Source organism: Artemia franciscana, chromosome 1 (assembly GCF_032884065.1).
Source record: "Artemia franciscana chromosome 1, ASM3288406v1, whole genome shotgun sequence".
In the NCBI taxonomy this organism is placed as follows: domain Eukaryota; kingdom Metazoa; phylum Arthropoda; class Branchiopoda; order Anostraca; family Artemiidae; genus Artemia; species Artemia franciscana.
The window spans coordinates 52334895-52357445 of NC_088863.1; the positions used below are offsets into that span (position 1 = coordinate 52334895).

General features: G+C 35.6%; 1 protein-coding gene across 1 annotated transcript in view; it reads right to left on the reverse strand.

Moving 5' to 3' along the window:
• Positions 1–401: 401 nt before the first annotated feature.
• Positions 402–22551, reverse strand: part of LOC136031230 (monocarboxylate transporter 10-like) — a 116359-nt gene continuing 94209 nt past the window's right edge. The window contains exons 7-8 of the mRNA XM_065710629.1: positions 13743–13868; positions 402–2946 (exon numbers count right to left, since the gene is read on the reverse strand). Of these exons, the coding sequence (XP_065566701.1) occupies positions 2792–2946; positions 13743–13868 (281 nt within the window). The 3' untranslated portion in view covers positions 402–2791. The remainder of the gene's footprint in view (positions 2947–13742; positions 13869–22551) is intronic.

Genomic DNA, 22551 nt, shown 5'->3' on the forward strand with positions numbered 1-22551 from the left:
AAGTACAAAAATAAAAGTTACAATGCGTATTAAAAGTTTTTTTGTCCTAATTAGATAAGGTTAATTTTTCTAAAAAAAGATGCTGATACGTCCATTTTCAATAGAACACATGTTTCTTCAGATGTAATGAATAGGGAAGAACATTTCTCCTAATATGTGTCAAAGAATATCAAAATACATCGATGGGTCACATGTATTTTTCCCTTTGTAAAGAAAAATCGTATGAAATACACAAGAATTATAGCATATCTTTTTGCAATCATCATGTTTAAAATTAATTGCAACCATCGTTCGTCCCCTCCCAGAGGCAAAAAATCCGACCCCTTCGAGAGTCTTTGTTTGGCCAATGAGCAAAAAAAAAAAAAAAAAAAAAAAAAAAAAAAAAAAAAAAAAAAAAAAAAAAAAAAAATTCAGACGGGACTCAGCCAATGGGTCTTCTGTACATGGACAACGAATCTGGAACAGCAATTGAAAGCTCCCAAGTTGGTCTGCCTTAGACCAAACTTGTATAAATAGTTTCTTTTATTTTTAATTTTTTTTATACGCACGAAATTAGCTGATTGAATAAGAAATATTCACATGAATTTTGCAGAATTCTGATCAAATTTGATTTAAAGAGCCTTTTTTAACAAGAAAGTTCAAAGAACAAACTTTAAAAAAAAACATTGATTTTCCGTGCTTTAGCGTATTTTTCTGCTAAAGAAAATTTCTCCTGGTAGCCTTACTCCGTAAAACCCGATGAGTTTCAAGTTATATGACACCCAAAGATACATCAGAGAAGGCAATCGATTGGCTTTTTTTAAATCTCCACTGTTTTTTAGCAATAAAACCCTAAAAACAACTAACTTATATTATGCTTTGTTACCGTAAAAAAGCAGCTACCAGACACAAAAGAGCTCTAACCCCCTTAGAAAGCCCAAGCGTTCTAAATATCCTCAAAATGTTACCATTCTCTTGAAGATTCAAACTGATTTTAAAAGAGGGAGTATTTTCGTCCAACTGCTCTTCCTCCTCCTGGAAAATAGCCATTATCTGAACATAACCGGGGAAAATAGCAGTTATATAACTATAACACGGGAAAACAGTCTTTTCTTGAACATTATTAGGCATATATTTGGTTTTGTATAGATATTTTGACCTATGTGATTTTATGAATGAGTAGGGTTGAGGCCTCATTCAAGTGCTGATCTATATTAATTACTAATATAGGAAAACAGTCTTCCTTTTCTCCTTCTGTCTTTTTTTTTGTGCTGTTGCATTGGTGATTTCTCTTTTCATTATAATCAAAAAATACAAATATATGAGGTAAAGACTCCGTTATAGCAAAAATATACTTAAGAATATAGACCTGTACATCTTGTTTACTTGAAGATTGCAACGGTTCAATCCTCCCTTATATACAGTGTGGTCGAAAGTTTTAACTTTAGATGGGGGGGGGGGCGGGTCAGAGGATTCTTAAAGAAATTTAAAATAGAATAAGCGAAATAGCAACACCTTGCACAGTGATTTTTTTCTATTTTTACGTTTATTGCACTTAAATAAATAAAATGTAATTTTTCAAGATAAATATTGATTTCTATGTACTAAAACTACTGCTGCGTCTCATATAGTGCAGAAATTCTCAAGGCGTGGGTTGCAACGCTACGGGAGGGGGGGGGGCGTAAGCAATAACATGTTTAAAATGAAAATTGTGTTGGAAGGACCTAGAAAGATATATGAAATTTGCGTAATAATAATTGCGCCCTGAACAGTGTAAAATTCAGTATATGCGTACATCGCATACATACAACAACAAGCAACACAAGCCATTATCTATAAGAGGTTTGTTGTTTTATTCATATACCACTATTCAGTTTATTTTTATTATGACTATCAAAATAGTTTTTTTTCTGAGGGGGAGGGACACGTCTGGGGTTGACCAAATTTGGGGAGGGGGTTGCCCGAAAAGCTTGAGTCTCTGAAATAATGAATTTAAGTTTTTTTTCTAGGGATATACGCAGATAATTTGGAAATGTCAGGATCCAATCCCTGTTCTCCAAAATTTTATGGAATTCAGCAGTTTTTATTTCCGATATTCCAATAATATTTATATTAATTTATCTATTTATAAATTATAGTATCATATAAATATAATATTATTTATAGTATTAAATAGTAATCATAATATTATACTAATTATAATGTCATAATATTGTACTAATTTATAGTATTTATAACTTTATAATAATCCAGTCTTTTCCTTATTTTGTCTTTGTCAGATTGTTCAATTACCAGCTTTAACATTATTTTCCTGGAACAGATAGGACTGTCCGAGTAGTACTCAGGCTTAAGACTTCTTACACAGGAGATAGGTACCGCGTCACTTAGCTAGGGTAACACGTTCTTTTCAACGCTTGTTATCGAATGCTATCGAATTTTATGCTTACGTTATATTTTTTTATCGATAATTATTTTATTTTTTGTTACGAACTGTATCGTATTTTATGCTTACATTTTTTTTTATCTCCTGCTACATATAAAAATCAGCTATTTTGATATTTCAGCTATATCAACTGTCTATTCATAGTGGTTCACGAATATCTCGTATTTTAATAGTATATTAATGTGGTTAATTTTATTTTATAACTCCAATTGTATAATTGTATTTTCATAAATAACTTAGGGATTTACTGAGGTCACTACTAAATGGACTCACTGCATCAATGAGCTCATTTCTATACTGGCTAATTACTTTTACTGTCATAATAGTGGTCTAATCAATCAAAAGAAGTTTCCTATTGGCACAGGACTATCACGTTGCATGCTGAATGGACAATTTTTCATTCGTCTTCTTCTCCCATCGATTGATCGCAGCTAGGGGATAGCAAATAACTCCCGACAGAAGAAGTAAAACTCCAGAAAAATAGAATGATGCATCATAGTCCCGAGTAGTATCGTAAAATTTCCCTGAAAAACAAATGATGACTGCATAACAAATGTTGCTATTTAAGATTTTTAATCAGGAAATACCCCATTGAGGAAAAAATATTACTATTCACCTAGACTTATTAATTGTATTTTACTTAAATTAAAAATTATTCTAATTAGCTTAATTAAATTGCTCCATAAAATCAAACTAAATTACTACTGCTGCAATAATAATGGTGCAGTGTTAAAGCCCCTGAGCATTCATGTTTTTTTCCTTTTTTCCTTTTTTTGTGTATTCTATCTCACCCTTAAGTTAATAATCGAGGAGTGGCTTAGTTTTCAAACACCTTTGGTACCCAGTTTTAAAGAATATGAGCAATTGTTCGATTCTGTTGATAGGGGAGCTTTAGCAAAGGCCTTATCCTTATATGGCGTACCAGACAAATACATTAAAGTGATTAGTGCTATGTACGAGAATAATTTTGCTGCGGTTAAGGTAGGATGTGAGGTTAGCAGCTGGTCTTGTATTAAATCAGGAGCTAAGCAGGGTTGTGCTCTATCCCCCTTTATATGGATTATTCTGATGGACTTTGTCTTAAAGAGCACAGGAAAGGCAATGGGAGACCACGGAATCAAATGGGGAAGAAAATGTCTCCTAGACTTAGATTATGCTGATGATTTAAGCATCTTAGATGAAAATCTGAGCAAAATAAATGATATTTTAGAGGTTTTCCGAGTTCAGGGTGCTAGAATAAGGTTTGAGAATTTATGTTAAGAAGACTAAGTTACTAGGGCTAGGAATAAGTGAAGATGAAAAGGTGATGTTGGGTAATGAAAAGATTTGATCAGAGGGGCAGCTTCACTTACCTTGGTAGTATTATTAGTAAGGACGGTGGGAGCAGTGAAAATGTTAAAGGTAGAATAGCCAAGGCTCAGGGTGTTTTTTACAATTAAAAAAAGTTTGGAAGAATAGGAAGATAAGTCTGCAAAACAAGATTGGAATATTGGAGGGGGGTACAGTGATGACGGTGGTCAAATATGGCTCTGAAGCATGGGCGCTCTAAAAAGTGGATGAAGATTTACTAGATATTTTCTAAAGAAATTGCCTACAGATCATTCTGGATACCCGGCTGACTAACCGTATTTTAAACAGTTGGCTGTACGAAAAATGTAGTTCAATCCTGCTTTCTAGGGCTATAATGGAAGAAAGGTTGAGATGGCTAGGGCACGTTCTGCGGAAGAAGGATGACATATTGCCGAAGATTGTCCTTTTTGACCAACCGTCTAAGACTAGACGGAAAGCAGGTCGTCCGCGATTGAGGAGAAAGGATGTAAAGAAAGGTTCAAAGGAATGGGAATTTCTTAGGTGGGTGTAAAGAGGGAGGCTTTGAATGGATTAGGATGGAGGAGTAGCAAGCATAGTTGTGTTGGCCTCAAGTGGCTTGGTGCTGCGGTGAGATGGTGTGTAAACAAATGCTTCATTTCCTGTGCAAAATTCAGGTTATTGCCCGTATCTTTAAGCTCTACAGACCTTGGAAAGTAAAACGATACGTCTCTGAAGCTCTTCTAGGATAAAACTACTATTTCTAGCTTCGAATTTGGCCCACTCCCAATAATACGTAAAAAAACGTTATTTCTATAATATTTTGCCCTCTATCCACGAGAGCTACTATAGGACTTAAGGTCACCTAGGAACCCAAATAGTTTTCTAAGCAGCCTATCTTTGTTACATTTTCATGATATGCTTGCTGCGTGCACCTATAAATTTTCGTCTGTATAGTAGCGTGCGATCTAGACCAAGGTCCCCCCACTACCAGTTTTTGTAAGCTTTTCTGAAAATTTACTAAGGTTTTTGCTGAACATTGTGCAATGTTGTGGCGACTGTTTATATAGAAAATATTTTACCTGGCTTTAGAGAAAGCTTTAAAAGTCAAGAAAACTTGATTTTTCTAAAGTTTTCTTCTAAGAATAAGCATAAAAAATATACATACAGGACATTCACACAAATCAATTCTTTTTATTTTATAAAAACATTTTTGAACTAGCTTAAAATAGCAAAGGCAGTGCAAATAAAATCTTACATGAAACTTACACAACCACATACATCTTTACAAATTAGGAAACATCAGGAAGTCCGTTCCTACTGACTTTCGTATGCATTTACGCAGTTTTCAATAATAGCACATGCTAAATTAAAAAAAAAGTGAAAACCCCGCGAAAACAGCTAAAAACATACGAAAACCCACAGCTAAAGAAGAAGTAGCTTTCTTTAGAAGGGTGGTCTTTGGAAATCAATAGACTCGTAAAGTTTGCATTTATACAGACAGAAAGCGTTTCAAATTTATCTTATTAGTATTGCTCACTTGTGTAGGTTAAAAGTAGCAATGCTAAGAGAATTCTAGTACTGCCCCAGAAACATTATAATTTGGAAAAATCTAAAACATTTCAGTTTTCAGATATCAACAGAACTACTATCGGCCCAGGGTGGGGGGGGGGGGGCTCTCATTTAAATGTCTTTGGTACTTCAAAGATCATTCGTTGTTATATTTATCAGAGATAACTTGATTTACATATACAACTTAATTTTACATAGAAAACAGTTACATATGCAACGTAAATTCATTTTTGATTAAGTATTAATTAAAAGTTGGTGAAATCTCATTATTTACAGATTATTAATGTTTGATTATTTGATTTTCTCTTAACTTGTTTATAAACTTAGTTCTGAAGAGCGAAGGTAGATGGTAAATAACATTAATTTTATTTAAATCTTCATTAGATTACTATCTTATTTTTCAATTTACTTTTATTAATTTTTTTCAATTTAATTTTACTTATTATTAGTAAATCTTAGTCTTCATCAAAATTTGATTCTTCATGAAAATCAGATTTTCTTTAGAAATCTGACAAAACAGAGACGTGATGTTCTGAACTTAGCACGGGAAAAATATGGGAATAAGCAAATGTGGTCTCACCAAGGTCGAATTTGTGTGCGTCTAGCTAGTGATTCTGATCCATGTCGCTTATGGTCTATCGACGATATTGCTTAATAGTGGTGCTAATAGTTAAAAGTCGTTATATTTTCACCATTTTTTTTCCTGTTTTTTTTTTGTTCACTTATAGCCTCGTAGTTTTTTTTTCTGTTTGTTGATGCGCAAGTCTGATACACCATCTCCTTAGGTCCTATGATTTTTTCTAGCTCAGGCTCTGGGGATGTTTACTCCCTCGATGGACGTCTACTTCAATTGCAAAGTAATCCAATAGATGTTTTGAGTATTGTTAATAATTCTATTGGTCAAACTCTAAACAATTCCTTAAATTTTTCCCATTCAATTACTAGTAAGTATGTTTCCGAGTTAAATTGGGCTACTAGACGAGATGATAATTTTTCAGTCCTTCAACTCAATACTCAGGGACTATGTTCACCGATTGATGAGTTGAGGCAGATAGTTTCTGATGAACAACCTGATGTTGTCGGGTTATGTGAGACCTTTCTGAATTCTAATAATGAAACGCTTTTTGATATACCCGGTTATAAAATGGAACGACTAAATCGCAGAAGGATGGCAAAGGATGGTCTAGTCTTGTATATTTCTGATGTTATTCCCTATTTCGTTCGAAGCGATCTGTCAAGTAATGATGAAGGCGTTTTTGAATCCCAGTTTATTGAAATTAAATTACAAAACAAAGTTTTGATAATTGGTAATGTTTATAGATCTCCGAGTAGATCCGTCCCTTCTTTTCTTCATGTCTATGATGAGGTTTTGGATAGGGAGACGTCAGGGAGACATTAGGGAGACGTTCGTGCGAACTAGTAATAATGGGAGACTTGAACATAAATGTGATTGATGTGGCGTCCTCTACTACGGTGTTTTTCCTCTCAACTATGCTCACTGCTGGGGTTCTACCAACAACCTGTATTCTAGCACGTTTAACTGATACGTCAGCGTATTTAATTGATAATATTTTTTCGTCTCTTAGTGTGGTTCAGAATTTTGTTGTAGTGAGTGATATTTCAGACCATTTTCCTGTATTTTCCACTTTTAACTTTAAAATAAGGTTGAGTAGGAATACTCTAACAGCTTCTTTTAGGTTTGATCTAAATAATTTAATCCGCCTCAGATCCCATTTAGCTGAGAAGACATGGAAAATTTTTAGTGAGGATAATGATTTTCGTTCAAAGTTCGATTCTTTTAATGAGTCAGTGAAAGCGTCTATTTTTGAAGTATGTGCTCTGGACCCCTCTAATTCAAGGTCAAAAAGATGCATTCCACTTAAACTATGGATGACACCTGGCCTTCTAAAGAGTTGGAGAAGAAAAAATAATAAACAAATACAACGTAGAGACAATAGGGAAAATTTCAAGACAGTGGAAATTATTTCTGTAGATATTTCGTCCCTATGTCCAAGGGCCGTCTTCAGCACAATACAAGAATAAGAGAGAAACTATATATATATATATATAAAAGAACTTACATCAAATTGTGAGGATTAAAACTGAATAATTAAAAACACTTTTTAAAACTTTTTTTAAAAATAGCCCTAGCATCCTTACTTCAACGAAGTTCAACCAGGACTGGCGAAAAGAATGAAATGAGAATATAAGCTAATTCAAACTGAAGAGAATAAAATGATTAGATGCAATTTCTTAAAGCTAATCTTGCTTGTTTAGCAGCCTGTCTCAAAGGCCATTTCGTAGTTGGTTCAGTACTATTATAAATCGGTTTAGTAAAATATTTTGTTAGATCATTTTTAATTAAATTTGAGTATAAAGAATTTAGTGAGTATTCCCCCAAGTCCCTGTTCAAAGAAATATTATTATTTATTTTGAGATTAATTTCGATTGATTCTCGAACCACCTGTTTTATTCCCAAATCATTACTAATGAGTGAAGAGTTTAAAAAAGTATCATGTGGGACGGATTATTAAATATATGCCAACCTAAAGCAGAATCAAAGGAGTTGTTGGAACTATTTGAAATTAAGGCCTTGTCTATGTCATTTTTATGCTGTCTAGATTCTGATGGGTCCTGCCGACATAGTATTTTCCGCAATCACATGGTATTTGATAGACCCCTCTTTGGCGAGTAACTGGGGTCTTATCTTTACCCGAGTTTAAGAAATTGATGATTTTAAAATTATTAGTAAAAACTACGTACAGATTATTTTTTGTGCAAATATTTTTTTAATCTTGTTGTGATCTTTGGGATATACGGAAGATAGACAATAATTGAGGGCTTATCAGTAGCCTCACATTGTGAAGTATCTTCTTCGATTTTACAAGAATGTCTTTTTATTCTACGGTTAATTATTTTATTGACAAAAGGAATGGGGTATCCATTACCAAAAAGAATATCTCTGATAAAGTTTATTTCTGCATTTATATATGAATTGGAGCAAATATTCAGGGCACGATCAATGAGGGAAGTTACAACTGCTCTTTTAACTTGTGGGGGGTGATTTGAATTAAAGTGAAGATATCTATTGTTTTGTGTTGGCTTTTGATATATAGTAAAATCCAGTTCATCAGAATTACGAATAATTAATACATCTAAAAACGGAAGTTTATTTTCAATTTCAACTTCTAGGGTGAACTGCAAATTTCTGTCATAAGTGTTAACATGATCTAAGAAGCCCCGAAGCTCAGCTTCCCCATAATTCCAAAGTGAAATTACGTCATCCATGTAACGACCCCAATAGACGTGTTTTAAAAAATAAGAATTCAATGCCCAATTCTCAAGATTCTCGACATAAATATTTGCTAGTAGCCCGGATAAAGGTGCTCCCATGGGTAACCCATTTTTTTTGCTGATAAAAAGAATCGCGAAATTGAAAATACATAGAAAACTTATTACAAATTTTAACAAGAGTCATTAAAACTTCACAATCAATTCCTGTCGCTTTCTCAAATTGTGGGAGGGATATTCGTAAGACTTGGCAAGTGATTAATTCCGTTCTTAAAGGTTCTTCTCCAGCTCCCTCTATCCCTCCGAGTCTTGTGGTTGGTGATGTGGCTGTTGAGGGGGTTCCATCTATTCTGGAACTATTTACATCATATTTTGCTAATGTTGGGAAAACTACTGCTTCTTCAGTCAGGTCTTCGCTGGCACAACCAGATTACAAGTCTAATCTTGGTCCGCCTTGTCTCAAGTCGATGGTGTTGTATCCTACATCTGAGGTTGAAGTAGCCAGGATTTTAAATAGCTTGAAAAGTTCTTCGGCGTCTGGCCCTGACTGCATTCCAACTATGGTAGTTAAACTTCATTGTTCCTTCAATTGTTTCTCCATTGACGAACCTTGTAAATCTTTCTTTTGAAAATGGTATTTTCCCCAGTTCTCTTAAACGAGCTAAAGTAATTGTTTTATATAAAGGTGGACCTCAAAATGATCCAGCCAGTTATCGACCTATATCCTTGCTGTCTGTTTTTAGTAAAATTTTTGAAAAAAAAACATGCTTTCCCGACTACTAGCTTTTATAGAGGCTAAAAGTTTTTTCATGATTTTCAGTTTGGCTTCCGAGCTAAACATTCTACGGAACATGCATGTGTAACGCTTTTAAATTATCTCAACACCGCTCTTGACTCTGGTTTGATCCCTGCGGCTATATTCCTGGATGTCCGTAAGGCTTTTGACTCCTTAACTCATGGGATTCTTCTTTATAAGCTATCACACATTGGTGCAAGAGGACAGGCTCATTCTTGGTTTGATTCATATTTGTCCGGTAGAACTATCTCTGTCGATTCTCTTTCCAGCTTTTCGTCTGAAGTTGAGCTTGGTGTTTCTCAAGGTTCTGTTCTTGGTCCGTTTCTGTTTTTGATTTATGTTAATGACCTTATAGTTGCGGTTAAAAAGCAGAAATCCTTAGTTTGCTGTCGCCTATGTCATCCTGAATCTTTCAATGCAAAAAAAAAATCCTTCACTTTCGCAGGCCTTCGTTGATGACAGTACTATTTGTACTGCAGTTGGAACTGAGTCTGAGATGCTTCCTAAAGTAGTGAACCTCTTCGAGAGAGTCGTTCTCTGGTTTGATGCTAATCGCCTTGCCCTAAATGTTGCTAAGTCAAGTTTTTTAATTTTTCCCATACTTCTCTGGCGTGCCCTCAGTTAACTGATATCCACCTTTCTAGGGGGTTCTCTCAGTAGACCTAAGGATCGATATGTCCGATTCCTCGGTATTTTCTAGATGAGAACCTTTCGTTCAAGCATCATATTGGACTAATTAATATGAAAATCTCAAGGAGTCTTGAAATTTTGAGGAAACTAAAACGTGTTTTTCCTGGATCAGTTTTAAAAATTATTTTCCATTGCTTAGTTCAATCCTACATCTCTTATTGCCCTACTGTATGGATGTAAGCTTTTTCTTCTTTTCAGAAACCACTATCTAAGTCCTATGGTAAAGCAAGAAGGCTTATACAGGAAACCAATTGTTCTACAACTAACCTAACTAGCCCTTTACTTGATTTGCAGTCACTCTACATTCTTTCTTGCGCGTCATTCACTTTTCATCAACTTCATGGTGATGTTCCCTCAGCCCTACAAACTACTCCTTCTTTCGTCAGTGATAGGTCTATGAATCACCTTTGCAATTCAAAGAATATTAATATTTTGTTTACTCCATCGGTGAAATCTGACTTTAATCCCTTAACTGCTTTTCATAAAGTTTGGAACAACCTACCTGATACAGTTCAAGAGTGTCACTCGTTTGGTAGTTTCAAAAGAATTTTGAAATTTTTTCATGTCCTGCTATTTTATGTTTAAAAATTTTTTAATGTCCTCCCGACTGACCACTTCCAATACCCAAAATTCAGGTACCTCCTCCCTTCTCTCTCTTTTTTCAATTTATATATTCCACTTGCTTTAATTGGTTTGGGAAGGTGTTTTTTCTTTTTTTTCTCTTTTCTTACTATATTCATTTATTAATTGATTTTAGTACATAATCAGATATGTCATTATTTTGCTTTTGTTTTTTTCGTTTCTTTTCTTTTTTCTATATTCATTTTTTTCCACTTCCTTTATTAATTGATTTTGCTACGTAAGCATATACGTCATTGTTTTGTTTTTTGTTGCTTTTCTTCTATATTAATTGACGTAATGTTTAGTTCCCACCGTCACAGGCCAAAGAGCCTTTGTGGGGTCTAATGCTTTGTAATTTTCTTTATTTTCTCTTAATAAACAGATTGATTGATTGATTGATTGATTGATTACACACAGTCTTTGACTCTTTACAGCAAAAAGCATTAAAACAAGAGCTAAGAGCTCATATGGCACTTGTGACGAGGCGAGAAGAGCTAAGAGCGAAGAGATCATATGGTATGAGCTCTAACAAAATTCTATGAATCAATAGATTGATTTAAAAAGGAAAATAAGAGGCTTAATGCCGGTCAGGATTTAAAATAAGAGCTCTGAGTCACGATGTCCTTCTAAATATCAAAATTCATTAAGATCCGATCACCCACTCGTAAGTTATAAATACCTAATTTTTCTAATTTTTCCTCTCCCTTTAGCCCCCCAGATGGTCGAATCTGGGAAAACGACTTAATCAAGTCAAATTGTGCAGCTCCCTGACACGCCTACCAATTTTCATCGTCCTAGCACGTCCAGAAGCACCAAACTCGCCAAATCACTGAACCCCTCCCCCCAACTCAACCAAAGAGAGCGAATCAAGTACAATTCTGTCAATCACGTATCAAAGACATTTGTTTATTCTATCCACCAAGCTTCATCCCGATTCCTCCACTCCAAGTGTTTTTCCACAATTTCCCCCTCCAACTCACCCCCCCAATGTCAAAAGATCTGTTCGGGATTTGAAATAAGAGCTCTGAGACATGAATTCCTTCTAAAAATCAAATTTCATTAAGATCCGATCATCTATTCGTAAGATAAAAATACCCCAATTTTCACGTTTTCCAAGAATTCCGGTTTCACCCTCCAACTCCCCCCAATGTCACAGGATCTGGTTGGAATTTAAAATTAGAACTTTAAAGCACAAGATCCTTCTAAATATCACATTTTATTAAGATCTGGTCACCCTTTCGTAAGTTACAAATACCTCAATTTTCAAAATTACCCCCTCTCCCAATTCCGCCAAAGAGAGCAGATCCGGTCCGGTTATGTCAGTCACGTATCTGAGACAGGTTTCTATTCTTCCCATCCAGTTTCATCCTAATCTCGCCGCTTTAAGTATTTTCTAAGATTTCCGGTCCCCCAAACTGCCCCCCCCCCCCAATTACGTTTGATCCGGTTGAGATTTAAAATAAGATATCTGAGTTACGAGGTCCTTCTAAATATGAAGTTTCATGAAGATCCGATCACTCCTTCGTAAGTTAAAAATACGTAATTTTTTCTTATTTTTCAGAATTACCCCCCCCCCCCCCCCAATAGAGCGGATCCGTTCCAATTATGTAAATCACGTATGTAAGACTTTTGCTTATTTTTCCCACCAAGTTTCATCCTGATCCCTCCAATGTAAGCGTTTTCCATGATTTTAGGTTCCCCCACCCCAAACTTCCCCTAATATCACTAGATCCGGTCAGGATTTAAAATAAGAGCTTTGAGACACGATATCCTTCTAAATATCAAATTTCATTGAGATCCGATCACCTGTTCGTAAGTTAAAAACACCTCATTTTTTCTAATTTTTCAGAATTAACCCCTCCCCAACTACCCCAAAGAGAGCGGATCCGTTCCGGTTATGTCAATCATGAATGTAGAACTCGTGATTATTTTTCCCACCAAGTTTCATCCCGATCCCTCCACCCTAAGTGTTTTCCAAGTTTTAGGTTTCCCCCTCTCAACTCCCCCCCAATGTCACCAGATCCGGTCGGGTTTAAAATAAGAGCTCTGAGCCACGATATCCTTCTAAATATCAAGTTTCATTGAGATCCGATCACCCGTTCGTAAGTTAAAAATACCTAATTTTTTCTAATTTATCAGAAATAACCCCCCCCCCGCAACTAAACCAAAGAGAGCAGATCCGTCCCGTTTATGTCAATCATGTAACTAGGACTTGTGTTTATTTTTCCCACCAAGTTTCATCCCGATCCCTCCACTCTAAGTGTTTTCCGAGTTTTAGGTCTCCCCCTCCCAACTCCCCCCTCCAATGTCACCAGATCCGGTCGGGATTTAAAATAAGAGCTCTAAGACACGATATCCTTCTAAACATCAAATTTCATTGAGATCCGATCACCCGTTCGTAAGTTAAAAATACCTCATTTTTTCTAATTTTTCAGAATTACCCCCCCCCCCCCAACTACCCCAAAGAGAGCGGATCCGTTCCGATTATGTCAATCATGTATCTGGGACTTGTGCTCATTTTTCCCATCAAGTTTCATCCCGATCCCTCCACTCTAAGTGTTTTCCAAGATTTTAGGTTTCCCCCCTCCAACTCCCCCCAATGTCATCAGATCCGGTCGGGATTTAAAATAAGAGCTCTGAGACACAATATCATTCCAAACATCAAATTTCATTAAGATCCCATCGCCCGCTCATAAGTTAAAAATACTTAATTTTTTCTATTTTTTTCGAATTAACCGGCCCCCCACTCGCCCCAGATGGTCAAATCGGGAAAACGACTATTTCTAATTTAATGTCTTTAATTTTATTAAAGATAAATTAAATTTAACTATTTCTGGTCCGGTCCCTGATACGCTTGCCAAATTTCATCGTCCTAGCTTACCTGGAAGTGCCTAAAGTAGCAAAACCGGGACCGACAGACAGACAGACCGACAGACAGACAGACAGACCGGCAGAATTCGCGATTGCTATATGTCACTTGGTTAATACCAAGTGCCATAAAAAAATTATCTTAAATGACTGATGAAAAATTCTGCAACTCACCTGCTATAGGTCCTCCTGCTGTAGCCGCTATACCCGAGAATAACAGTAGAAGACCAAAAGCATTTGTCAGTTTTTCCAACCCAAGAAGCTCCACTAAAAGAATCGAACGTAAAGAAGCAAATGCAGCTGAAAAAAGATTAGACTATAAGTTAAAAGACTATAGATTATATTATAGATTAAATGGATTAAAAGGCACACAAAAAGATTGAAATAATATAATGAACTTGACAATTACATACAATCTCTAAAACAAAATATAGTCGCTCGCCTTTAGGCTTCAGGCATAAAACAGAATAAAATGTTTACTCTCTTGTAGGCATATGAATATCAACTGACTTTGACCGTGGAAGTACTAACACATTAGTTATGACGATTTAAACATAATGCTAATCAAGCAAAAACGAAAATAACACAAAAAAAAAACAAAATATATGCATGCATAATGTTTTCTTTTCTGAAATTGATCATAATTGATGTTAGCAGATGAAAAATTCATATAATCTAAGGAAAAAGAATAAAATACTCAAAAAAAGAGTGCAATATTAATTATAACTACGGAACAGAATTCAACATGGATGAGAGGCCTAAAATCACTACCTAAGATATATAGAATTTCCCAATTTTCTTGTTAATTAAATGAATGTTCAAACAGTTATATATTTAACACCTGACCTCCCTTACCTTGTAGGATAAATCGTACAATATGAGTGCTGAGGGGGCGACAGCTCCCTTATTATTATGGAGACTACTGTTTATTTTTGAAAAATTATACTTTTTTCAAAAATCAAATATACTTAATGAGCTTGTTTTCTAGAAGCAGCGCTGTACAGAAGTTACTTTTTAATTTAAATAGTCATATTTGAGGGGATGGTAGCACTTCTTGCGTCCAGGGTAACACTGGGTAGAGTATTATAACAAACAGCAATTAATTAAAAAAAGAATCCATTGAAATTGCTTAAAAAGTATTTTTAAATCCTTGTGAATCTTTAATGTAAACATTTGGTAAAGGGGGGGGGCAGTGTGGGATGGCAGCCCTCATGTGCGGAATAATTTTTGTTGATTTTAATTTTTGATGTCTACCTTTAATTTAAAAAAAACTATTGGTTTTCATTTAATATGAAACAAAGTGAATTCCGCCTCCATTATATCATTTATAATCAACAGGAAATAATGTATTTTGCTGTTGCATATACTGTAATCAAGGCTTTGTTTGTTATAAAGCTTGGGTTTTTATTGACATAGATTGCTCCTTACTTACTGCTTCATGGCAGTAGGTGTTTGATTCAACGCTCTTCTAAATGTACATAAGGCAATTAATCCCTCCATTAATACTTTGAGAATGATAATTAACCATAAAAATTTGCCCCTCCAAATATTTACTAGGAAAGGCGCTTGACATACAAAACATCAATTATACCATCATCATTTCCATGGTTTTCAAGGGAAGTTCTTCGGCCTCGCTTCTAAATTTTTTATGGTACTCATAAAAATGAACCTTTTGTAATGGCAAGCCTTCGAATTTATAATTTCGCGACACACAGTTTTTCAAATCGGCATTAAGGGGGCGCTGTCGCCCAACATCAACCATATTGCCACCACAGTCGAAAAAAAATCCTTTGAGTCAAGGAAGAATATGGATTAATTTCAAATTTCTGTCACAAATCACCTATTATATTGATTTGAAGCCTTATGGAGATGTAAGAATTTTGAGCATAAGAGCACTCCTGTGAGATTTAGCTCACTCCCCTCCACCTACACAAAGACTAACCTACCCTCTTTGTAATGGCTATCGTACAATTACACACCCTTGTAAATAATTTTTCCAAGCCTTAAATGAATCAATTAGTTGAATTAAGCTTTGAAAGAAGTTTTTATTTTAACCATTTATTTTGTATAGACTCTATATATGTTTATGGACGAATTTACCAGCGTCCGGTTTCAGCGTCTCTGAAACTGGAGCACCAAAAGTCCTTTATTTCACTAAGCCAACACATTGCTCTTAAGTAATGCGGTTTATTGTTTGTATTCCATTCTTAAAAATTACACGTTCTGTCATCTTGTTTTTTCGTTGGGTCAAGTAATTTATTTAAGAATCAGTTTTTCTAGAGTTGAAAATTTGAGTGCTAAAGTTAGGTTGGTCAGTCTGGTCAAAGAATCTGATAGGAATGTGTGCTATTGTCTTTTGATTGATTGCCATTATTTGGAACATTTATTTCTTTTTACTTCTCTTTTTGTCGGTGTGTTTCTTTCTCCAGTTGATTTTATTGGAGCAAGTGCCTTACTATACCATCAGATCTTCTTTATGTATCTTCCAACTTATAATTTCAATATATTTCCCTTTTTCACTAAATAGATAGTACAATTTCACAGTTAATACGACATTTCAGTCAATTCCAGGAAAAAAAAGACTTCGAGGGTTTAGTTTCAGCGTAAATAACAATGCTTGGTGACATCCAAGAGTAGATTTTCCAATTTTTTTTCTTTTTTTGCAGAAATATATAAGTGATGACTCGGTTATTGTCAGTTTGTTCTAACTATCAGGAATGAATTGGGTAAAATGTCCCTAAGCCATAGAACTTGAAAATTCTTGCCAGTAATAGAAGTCACTGTAGTCCCAAGTTGTTTGAAGCTAAAGTTTAGCCACTGGTAAAACAAACAAAAAAAGTATGAGGCAGCTGATTGTACGGAGTAATTACTTAGCAAAAGCTGTGGAATTCCATTGCGTCGCTTCTTCTTCTTCTTAGTTTTAGCAGTGCATGGATGGTGTTACGAAAAAAATAAACAAAAGGCTGAAATCACTGCAATGAACAGCAGGGCTCCAAGCTGTCCTCTTTTTATATTGACTAAGAATCATGTTGTTCTTGATATTTGCTAAAAGGTAGATTTCTCTCGGGGACAAAAAGTAGTAAGTATGTGACGGGAATTTAACAGGCTCATACAGTTTATCTGACCCTGTAAAAATTTGATTACCTTTCTCCAGCTGCCACTCACTTTTTGGTTGGAAGATAGAAATAATTTATCAGGCCTATTCTGCTATTCTGCTATGGCTGTTTGATTCTACTCAGCTGCTACCGTGTATTAAAAAGAATCCCACTTATGCATAATCAGTTTTCCTTTGGGGATTTTTGTGCTCAGTTCTTCTTGCAGTCGAGGTTGCCATAGCTTGAAAGATGGACGATTAAAGAAGCCCCCAAGTTCCAAGAAGAAAAAGTCCAACGAAGCAAAAAGAGAAACAAACAAATTGCAATGTGATGCAGTACAGCACCGACACAGGAACGGATATGTAAAAAAAATAAACTTAACAAGGCTACTTTTGGAAAATTCGTCTCAACTTTAAGCAAAAAAGGAAGCAGTAGCCCTGGAAATGCTTTAGATTTTCCAGGGCTAAATTGATAGCATAAAATATTAAAGCTGAATCATGTTTTCTTTTTTTTTGCCCCCAGGAAAAGTTCAACTCTTTTTGGATTTTTAGAGAGATTAAATAAAAAAAGCAAGTTTTTTTAACTGAAAGTAAGGAGCGACATTAAAACTTAAAACGAACAGAAATTACTTCGTATACGAAAGGGGCTGCTTCCTCATCAACGCCCCGCTCTTTACGCTAAAGTTTTTTACTGTTTTAAAAAGAAGAGTTGAGAGAAAGAATCAAACTTTAGCGTAAAGAGCGGGGTGTTGATGAGGAAGTAGCCCCTTTCGTATACGAAGTAATTTCTGTTCGTTTTAAGTTTTAATGTCGCTCCTTACTTTCAGTTAAAAAAACTTGTTTTTTTTAATTTAATTTCTGAACGTTTTTGAATCAATGCATGTTTTGATTTTGGCTCTCCGCAGAGGAATAATTAAAACGAAATTTGCATATTTTTTTTTTTGGCTAAATGGCTTTCTCATAATTTTGATCGAATGATTTTGAGAAAAAAAGAGCGGAGGAGGAAGCCTAGTTGCCCTCATATTTTCGGTTAAATAAAAAGGCAACTAGAACTTTTAATTTTTTACGAATCTTTTTATTAGTAAAAGATATACGTAACTTATAAATTAGCTTACGTAAAGAACTTTTGTATTCTCATGTTATTATTACATATATGAGGGGGTTCGCCCCCTCGTCAGTACCTAGCTCTTTACACTAAAGCTTAAATTTTGTCCCAATTCATTAAGAATGACCCCTGAATCACAAAAGCCGTAGAGTAAATAGTTGAAATTACTAAAAAATACTTTAGCGTAAAGAGCGAGGTATTAGGAGAAGGTGAGCCCCTCATATGGGTAATAATTTCTGTTCGTTTTAAGTTTTAGTGCTGCTCCTTACTTAAAGCCGAAACAAACTTTTTAATATTTATTTTTTCATTTTTTTTCTTTTGTAGCTAGTAATGCTAGTAAATCCTGCGCGCCCTTCACGGAAATTTTCTTCCCCCATGACAAATTCCTCGATGGAAAGTTCCCCCAGCATATCCCCCTCTTCTCAACCCCTCCCCCAACCAAAAAATCCTCCTGAAAACGCCTGTACATTTCCCAATAACCATTGCTATATGTAAGCATTGGTCAAAGTTTGTAACTTGTAGCCCCTCCCACGGGAACTGCGGGGGAGTAAGTCGTTCCCAAAGACATAGTTATAAGGTTTTTCGACTACGTTGAATAAAATGGCTATCTCAGAATTTTGATCCGTTGACTTTGGAAAATAATTAGCGTGGGAGGGGGCCTAGGTACCCTCCAATTTTTTTGGTCACTGAAAAAGGTCACTTCATTTCCGTTAGAATGAGCCCTCTCGCAACATTCTAGGACAACTGGGTCGATACGATCACCCCTGGGGAAAAGAAAAAAAAACAAATAAACACGCATCCGTGATCTGCCTTCTGGCAAAAAATACAATATTCCACATTTTTGTAGATAGGAGCTTGAAACTGCTACAGTAGGGTTCTCTGATACGCTGAATCCGATGGTGTGATTTTTGTTAAGATTCTATGACTTTTAGGGGGTGTTTCCCCCTATTTTCTAAAATAGAGCAAATTTTCTCAGGCTCGTAACTTTTGATGGGTAAGACTAAACTTGATGAAACTTATATATTTAAAATCCGCATTAAAATGCGATGTTTTGATACAGTTCGTTACCACGAACTGTTTGATTAGCTTCTCAGTGGATATTTGGATAAGTTTAGTACCCTACTAATGCATGCATTGTAGAGTACTCCTGGTGTGGCTAGATGTTTTGTAAAAGGGCAATATCGCACCTGAGATGCAGCCTTAGTTTTTCTTTGTTTGTTCTAAAGTCTTAGGATCCCTTTAAATAGTATTTTTTTCAGCTTAAGATAGAATTTCATAATTGTGAGACTGCTGGTACAATTTAAAAAGACTAAAAAAAACAGAGAAACCCTGAATTTTATTTATGCTTTAGTTACACTTACTGGCAAATAACTGTAGATATACAAGATTAAATGATTAAAAGGCCTTGAAGTTTCGTCACACAACTATTTAAGCAAACAAGCATTGATGAAACTTATTTTCCAAAGAGGAGTTTCAAAGCAATCATCTTATATTCAGGTCTCTGCTGACATATAATTATCTAATCATTTACATTAATATTGAGAACATATTTTTGCTGAGTGGTAAATAGTAGAAAAATAAACTGTTTAATTCTTTAGCCCCGAAGAAAAAGAGCCCTCCCGTTATCTAATCTTTAGAATCCTAGAAAAGATTAAAAGGTGATTTTGGTATTTTAATATAGGATTGTTCAGGCTTTGTGTAAATCTTTGTTTTCTTGTAATGCCCTCTGATCTAATTTTTAAGATGATTCAGTTTAGTGTTATCTTTCCTTCATAAATGCTTTTTAAACAGCCCTTAAGAACCAACCTTTCATTAACATAATAGGTCACGCTAATTTATGAAGTTATTTTAAATTTCTATGGTTGATTTTTTTCTGGGGTATTTATAGGTTAACTCGGGCAGTCAAAAGTTTTAGACTAGCAAACGAAGAAACACCTTACTGTTATGTTTTAAGAAAGTTATCTAATCGATTCAATTCAATTTATATCCAATTGAAGTAACTGGACTGGTAAGTCAGGAGGCTCACAACTATCATAAATCTGTTCAATTACCTTCGTTAGATCCCATAGGTAGTCTTAGACCAGAAAAGATAAAGGAGGTATGTAAAAAAAAAAGAAAAAAAGATCTTTAAGCCTTAAATTCTTCGGTGCATGAGGTTTCTTGTATCGGAGTTTCCTTTTAACAGTATAATGGCATTAGTGATTTGTTATTTAAAATGATGTTACTTTGTGATGTTAGATAAAAGTTCACACTGAGCTCTATGAAGTTCATATACCTTAGTTAACAAGTTGTTATACCCGTATTTCTGGAATGAAAATTAGGTTCTTATGAAATGATGAATGTTACCAGCCATAAAGAGCTTCAAATACGCATAAAGTGCTTCTTTAGTCAGCAAGCCTAGGTTGTAAACAGACACCTTGATACCACTTTTATTCTGGAAGCAGCAAGTGGGAAATTAAAAGAGGGTCTATTAAAGGCAATGAACAGTGTTGATCTTAGGCTGCAGCAGATGATCCCCTTGACCGCTAGCTTGTCGCTAGCGTAAAGGGAACCAGTTGACAGCACCGCCAGTCTTCTCCAGGTGGTCCTGTCCCGAGGTAGTGATGGGGGCTCATTCAGGCTAAAATAATAGTGGAGGAGTTTTTGGTTTATTACAACCACCCACTTGGTGCGCGGTCCCCCTCTAGGAAGTCACCAGCCATTTTCAGAGGAGTTGAAATTCGTGATGATGCTTGCAGGTGTGCTTGGCAGGAGGCGGAGTAGGTGGTCATACGACCTCAGGAAACTGGCTTCTGCTTGAGTAGTGAGATCTGCCAGCTTGAAGGTCGTCAGGATCTCAGTGTTTTGGATCTGGTTATATTATTTGAAGCCTTCTATTCGCGGCAGGTGTTTAGTTTGAACGGTATAGACTTTTTGTAGGTGTGTCACTTCTATGGGAGAACAGTTCTAACTTCGGTCCCAGAGTTCTAACTTCGAGATTTGATTTGGCAGCTAACATCTGGTTTGAGGAAGTCTACCCCCAGCAGTCGTCTAAATACACAGTTTGCCTTAGTTAATCTGGCAGAGATTTTGGTGTCAAGTATGCCATTTGAGAACATAATTGATCCATGATATTTGAACTGCTTTACCAAGTCTACAGCTTGCCCGTTAATTTCAGCAGTTAAGGGTGATGTCGAAGCAGTCTTAGCTATGGGTATTACTTTGTTTTCATCCAATTAATTTTCAGCCCTACTCAAGAGGCTGTGGAAGAGAGTGTCTCGAGCTAGGACTTAAGTTGATCAAGATAGTCACTAAGGATAGCTACATCGTCAAAGAAGTCAAAGAATATCTAATGCACAGAAAAGCGTCTATTGGACGTTACATAACCATTGCTAAGGAACTAGCCTTTGTAAGCCAGTTACCTCTTAGTGCTGATGGAGGTAGGCTCCAAGATGAGTGGCACCTGATCCAGTTAGAGAACAAGCCTAAAAAACATACAGTGAACGAGCTGGAAGCTATGTAGCTCTTTACATGTAGCACAGATAGAAGCTATCATAATTTGAGCAGTGTTCACGTGATACTATCAACATTTAACATAGGGGTTTTAGATTAGGACCACAGCTCCAACAAACAAAAATATAAATCATTACACATTGATGCCGGAAAAATTCCTCAGTTATAGCTAGCAAAATAAATATTAGATACTCTGAAAGCTTGACACGGAAATGACAAATATTTGAAGGCAGATGTTCGAAGGGTTAAATTGACTGTTAAAAAAGAAAGCAGGGATTGCTTTCAGATGTGTTGAAGAAATTTCCAAAAAAAAGGAACAGACGCATTCAGCGTGTTTACTGCATCTTTTCTGTTATATTTTCTCTTCATTTGTATTGTAATTGAAGCTACTACCTTGCAATGAATGAATAAAGTTAGTGAAGTAAGTTGACACTTTCAAACACATATAAAAACACTCTCACATCTATACCGCACCAAATCACACGTATATATATGTACAAAGTAAGTTAAATAGGTGAACAGCAATTCAACCTCATGGCGTGTTTTTATAGTGGTTTTGTGTAGAAGTGGTTGAGTTTTGCTTCATTGAAACATTCAGCTATTTTGTAGCAATGTTGATTCTATGACAATATATTTCATGGCTAGAAGTATATTTGCGATACGTGAGACACTGCTGCATTCTAGTAAGCTTCAGAGACAGAAATGTTTTCACATTGTTTGGAAAACTAGTAGTAAAGTTGAGGCTTTAGCACGTGTAACAGGAACGGAGGGCTAATGAGTTTAATGAGGGTAAAATCCCTTACATCTCCCTTCTTTATAGAGACAATTTAGTCATCTTTAAGAAAAGGAGAAAAAAGATTTCCCTTCTTTCGCCAACACTGCCCTTCCAGGCCCTAGTAAAAATCAATTTCTCCCTAGTCAATCTCCCACCACCCTTCAACCTTACCTCATTTGCTTAAAAAAAAAAGTCACAGCAGCACCATACCGCCTTAGGCCAACACAGCTGCCAACTCTCAAATGACGCAATTCCATATCTTTACATTTACTCCAATAACAGGAACGGAGGGGGTGCTTATTCGTAGATATTTTAATCTATTCACATAGAAGGGTGGTTCCTATTTCGTCCGTTTTTCCAGCGCTAGAAGTCCCTAAAATTACTAATTTCAGGACGTTTTGTCTGTATGACCTCATAATAATTAGTTAACTTCTCTTTATCAATTCCAAATTGTTCCTTTTGTAATGAATATCATAAAACGTTTTGTTTAAAATCATCTGTATGAAAATGTGTACCC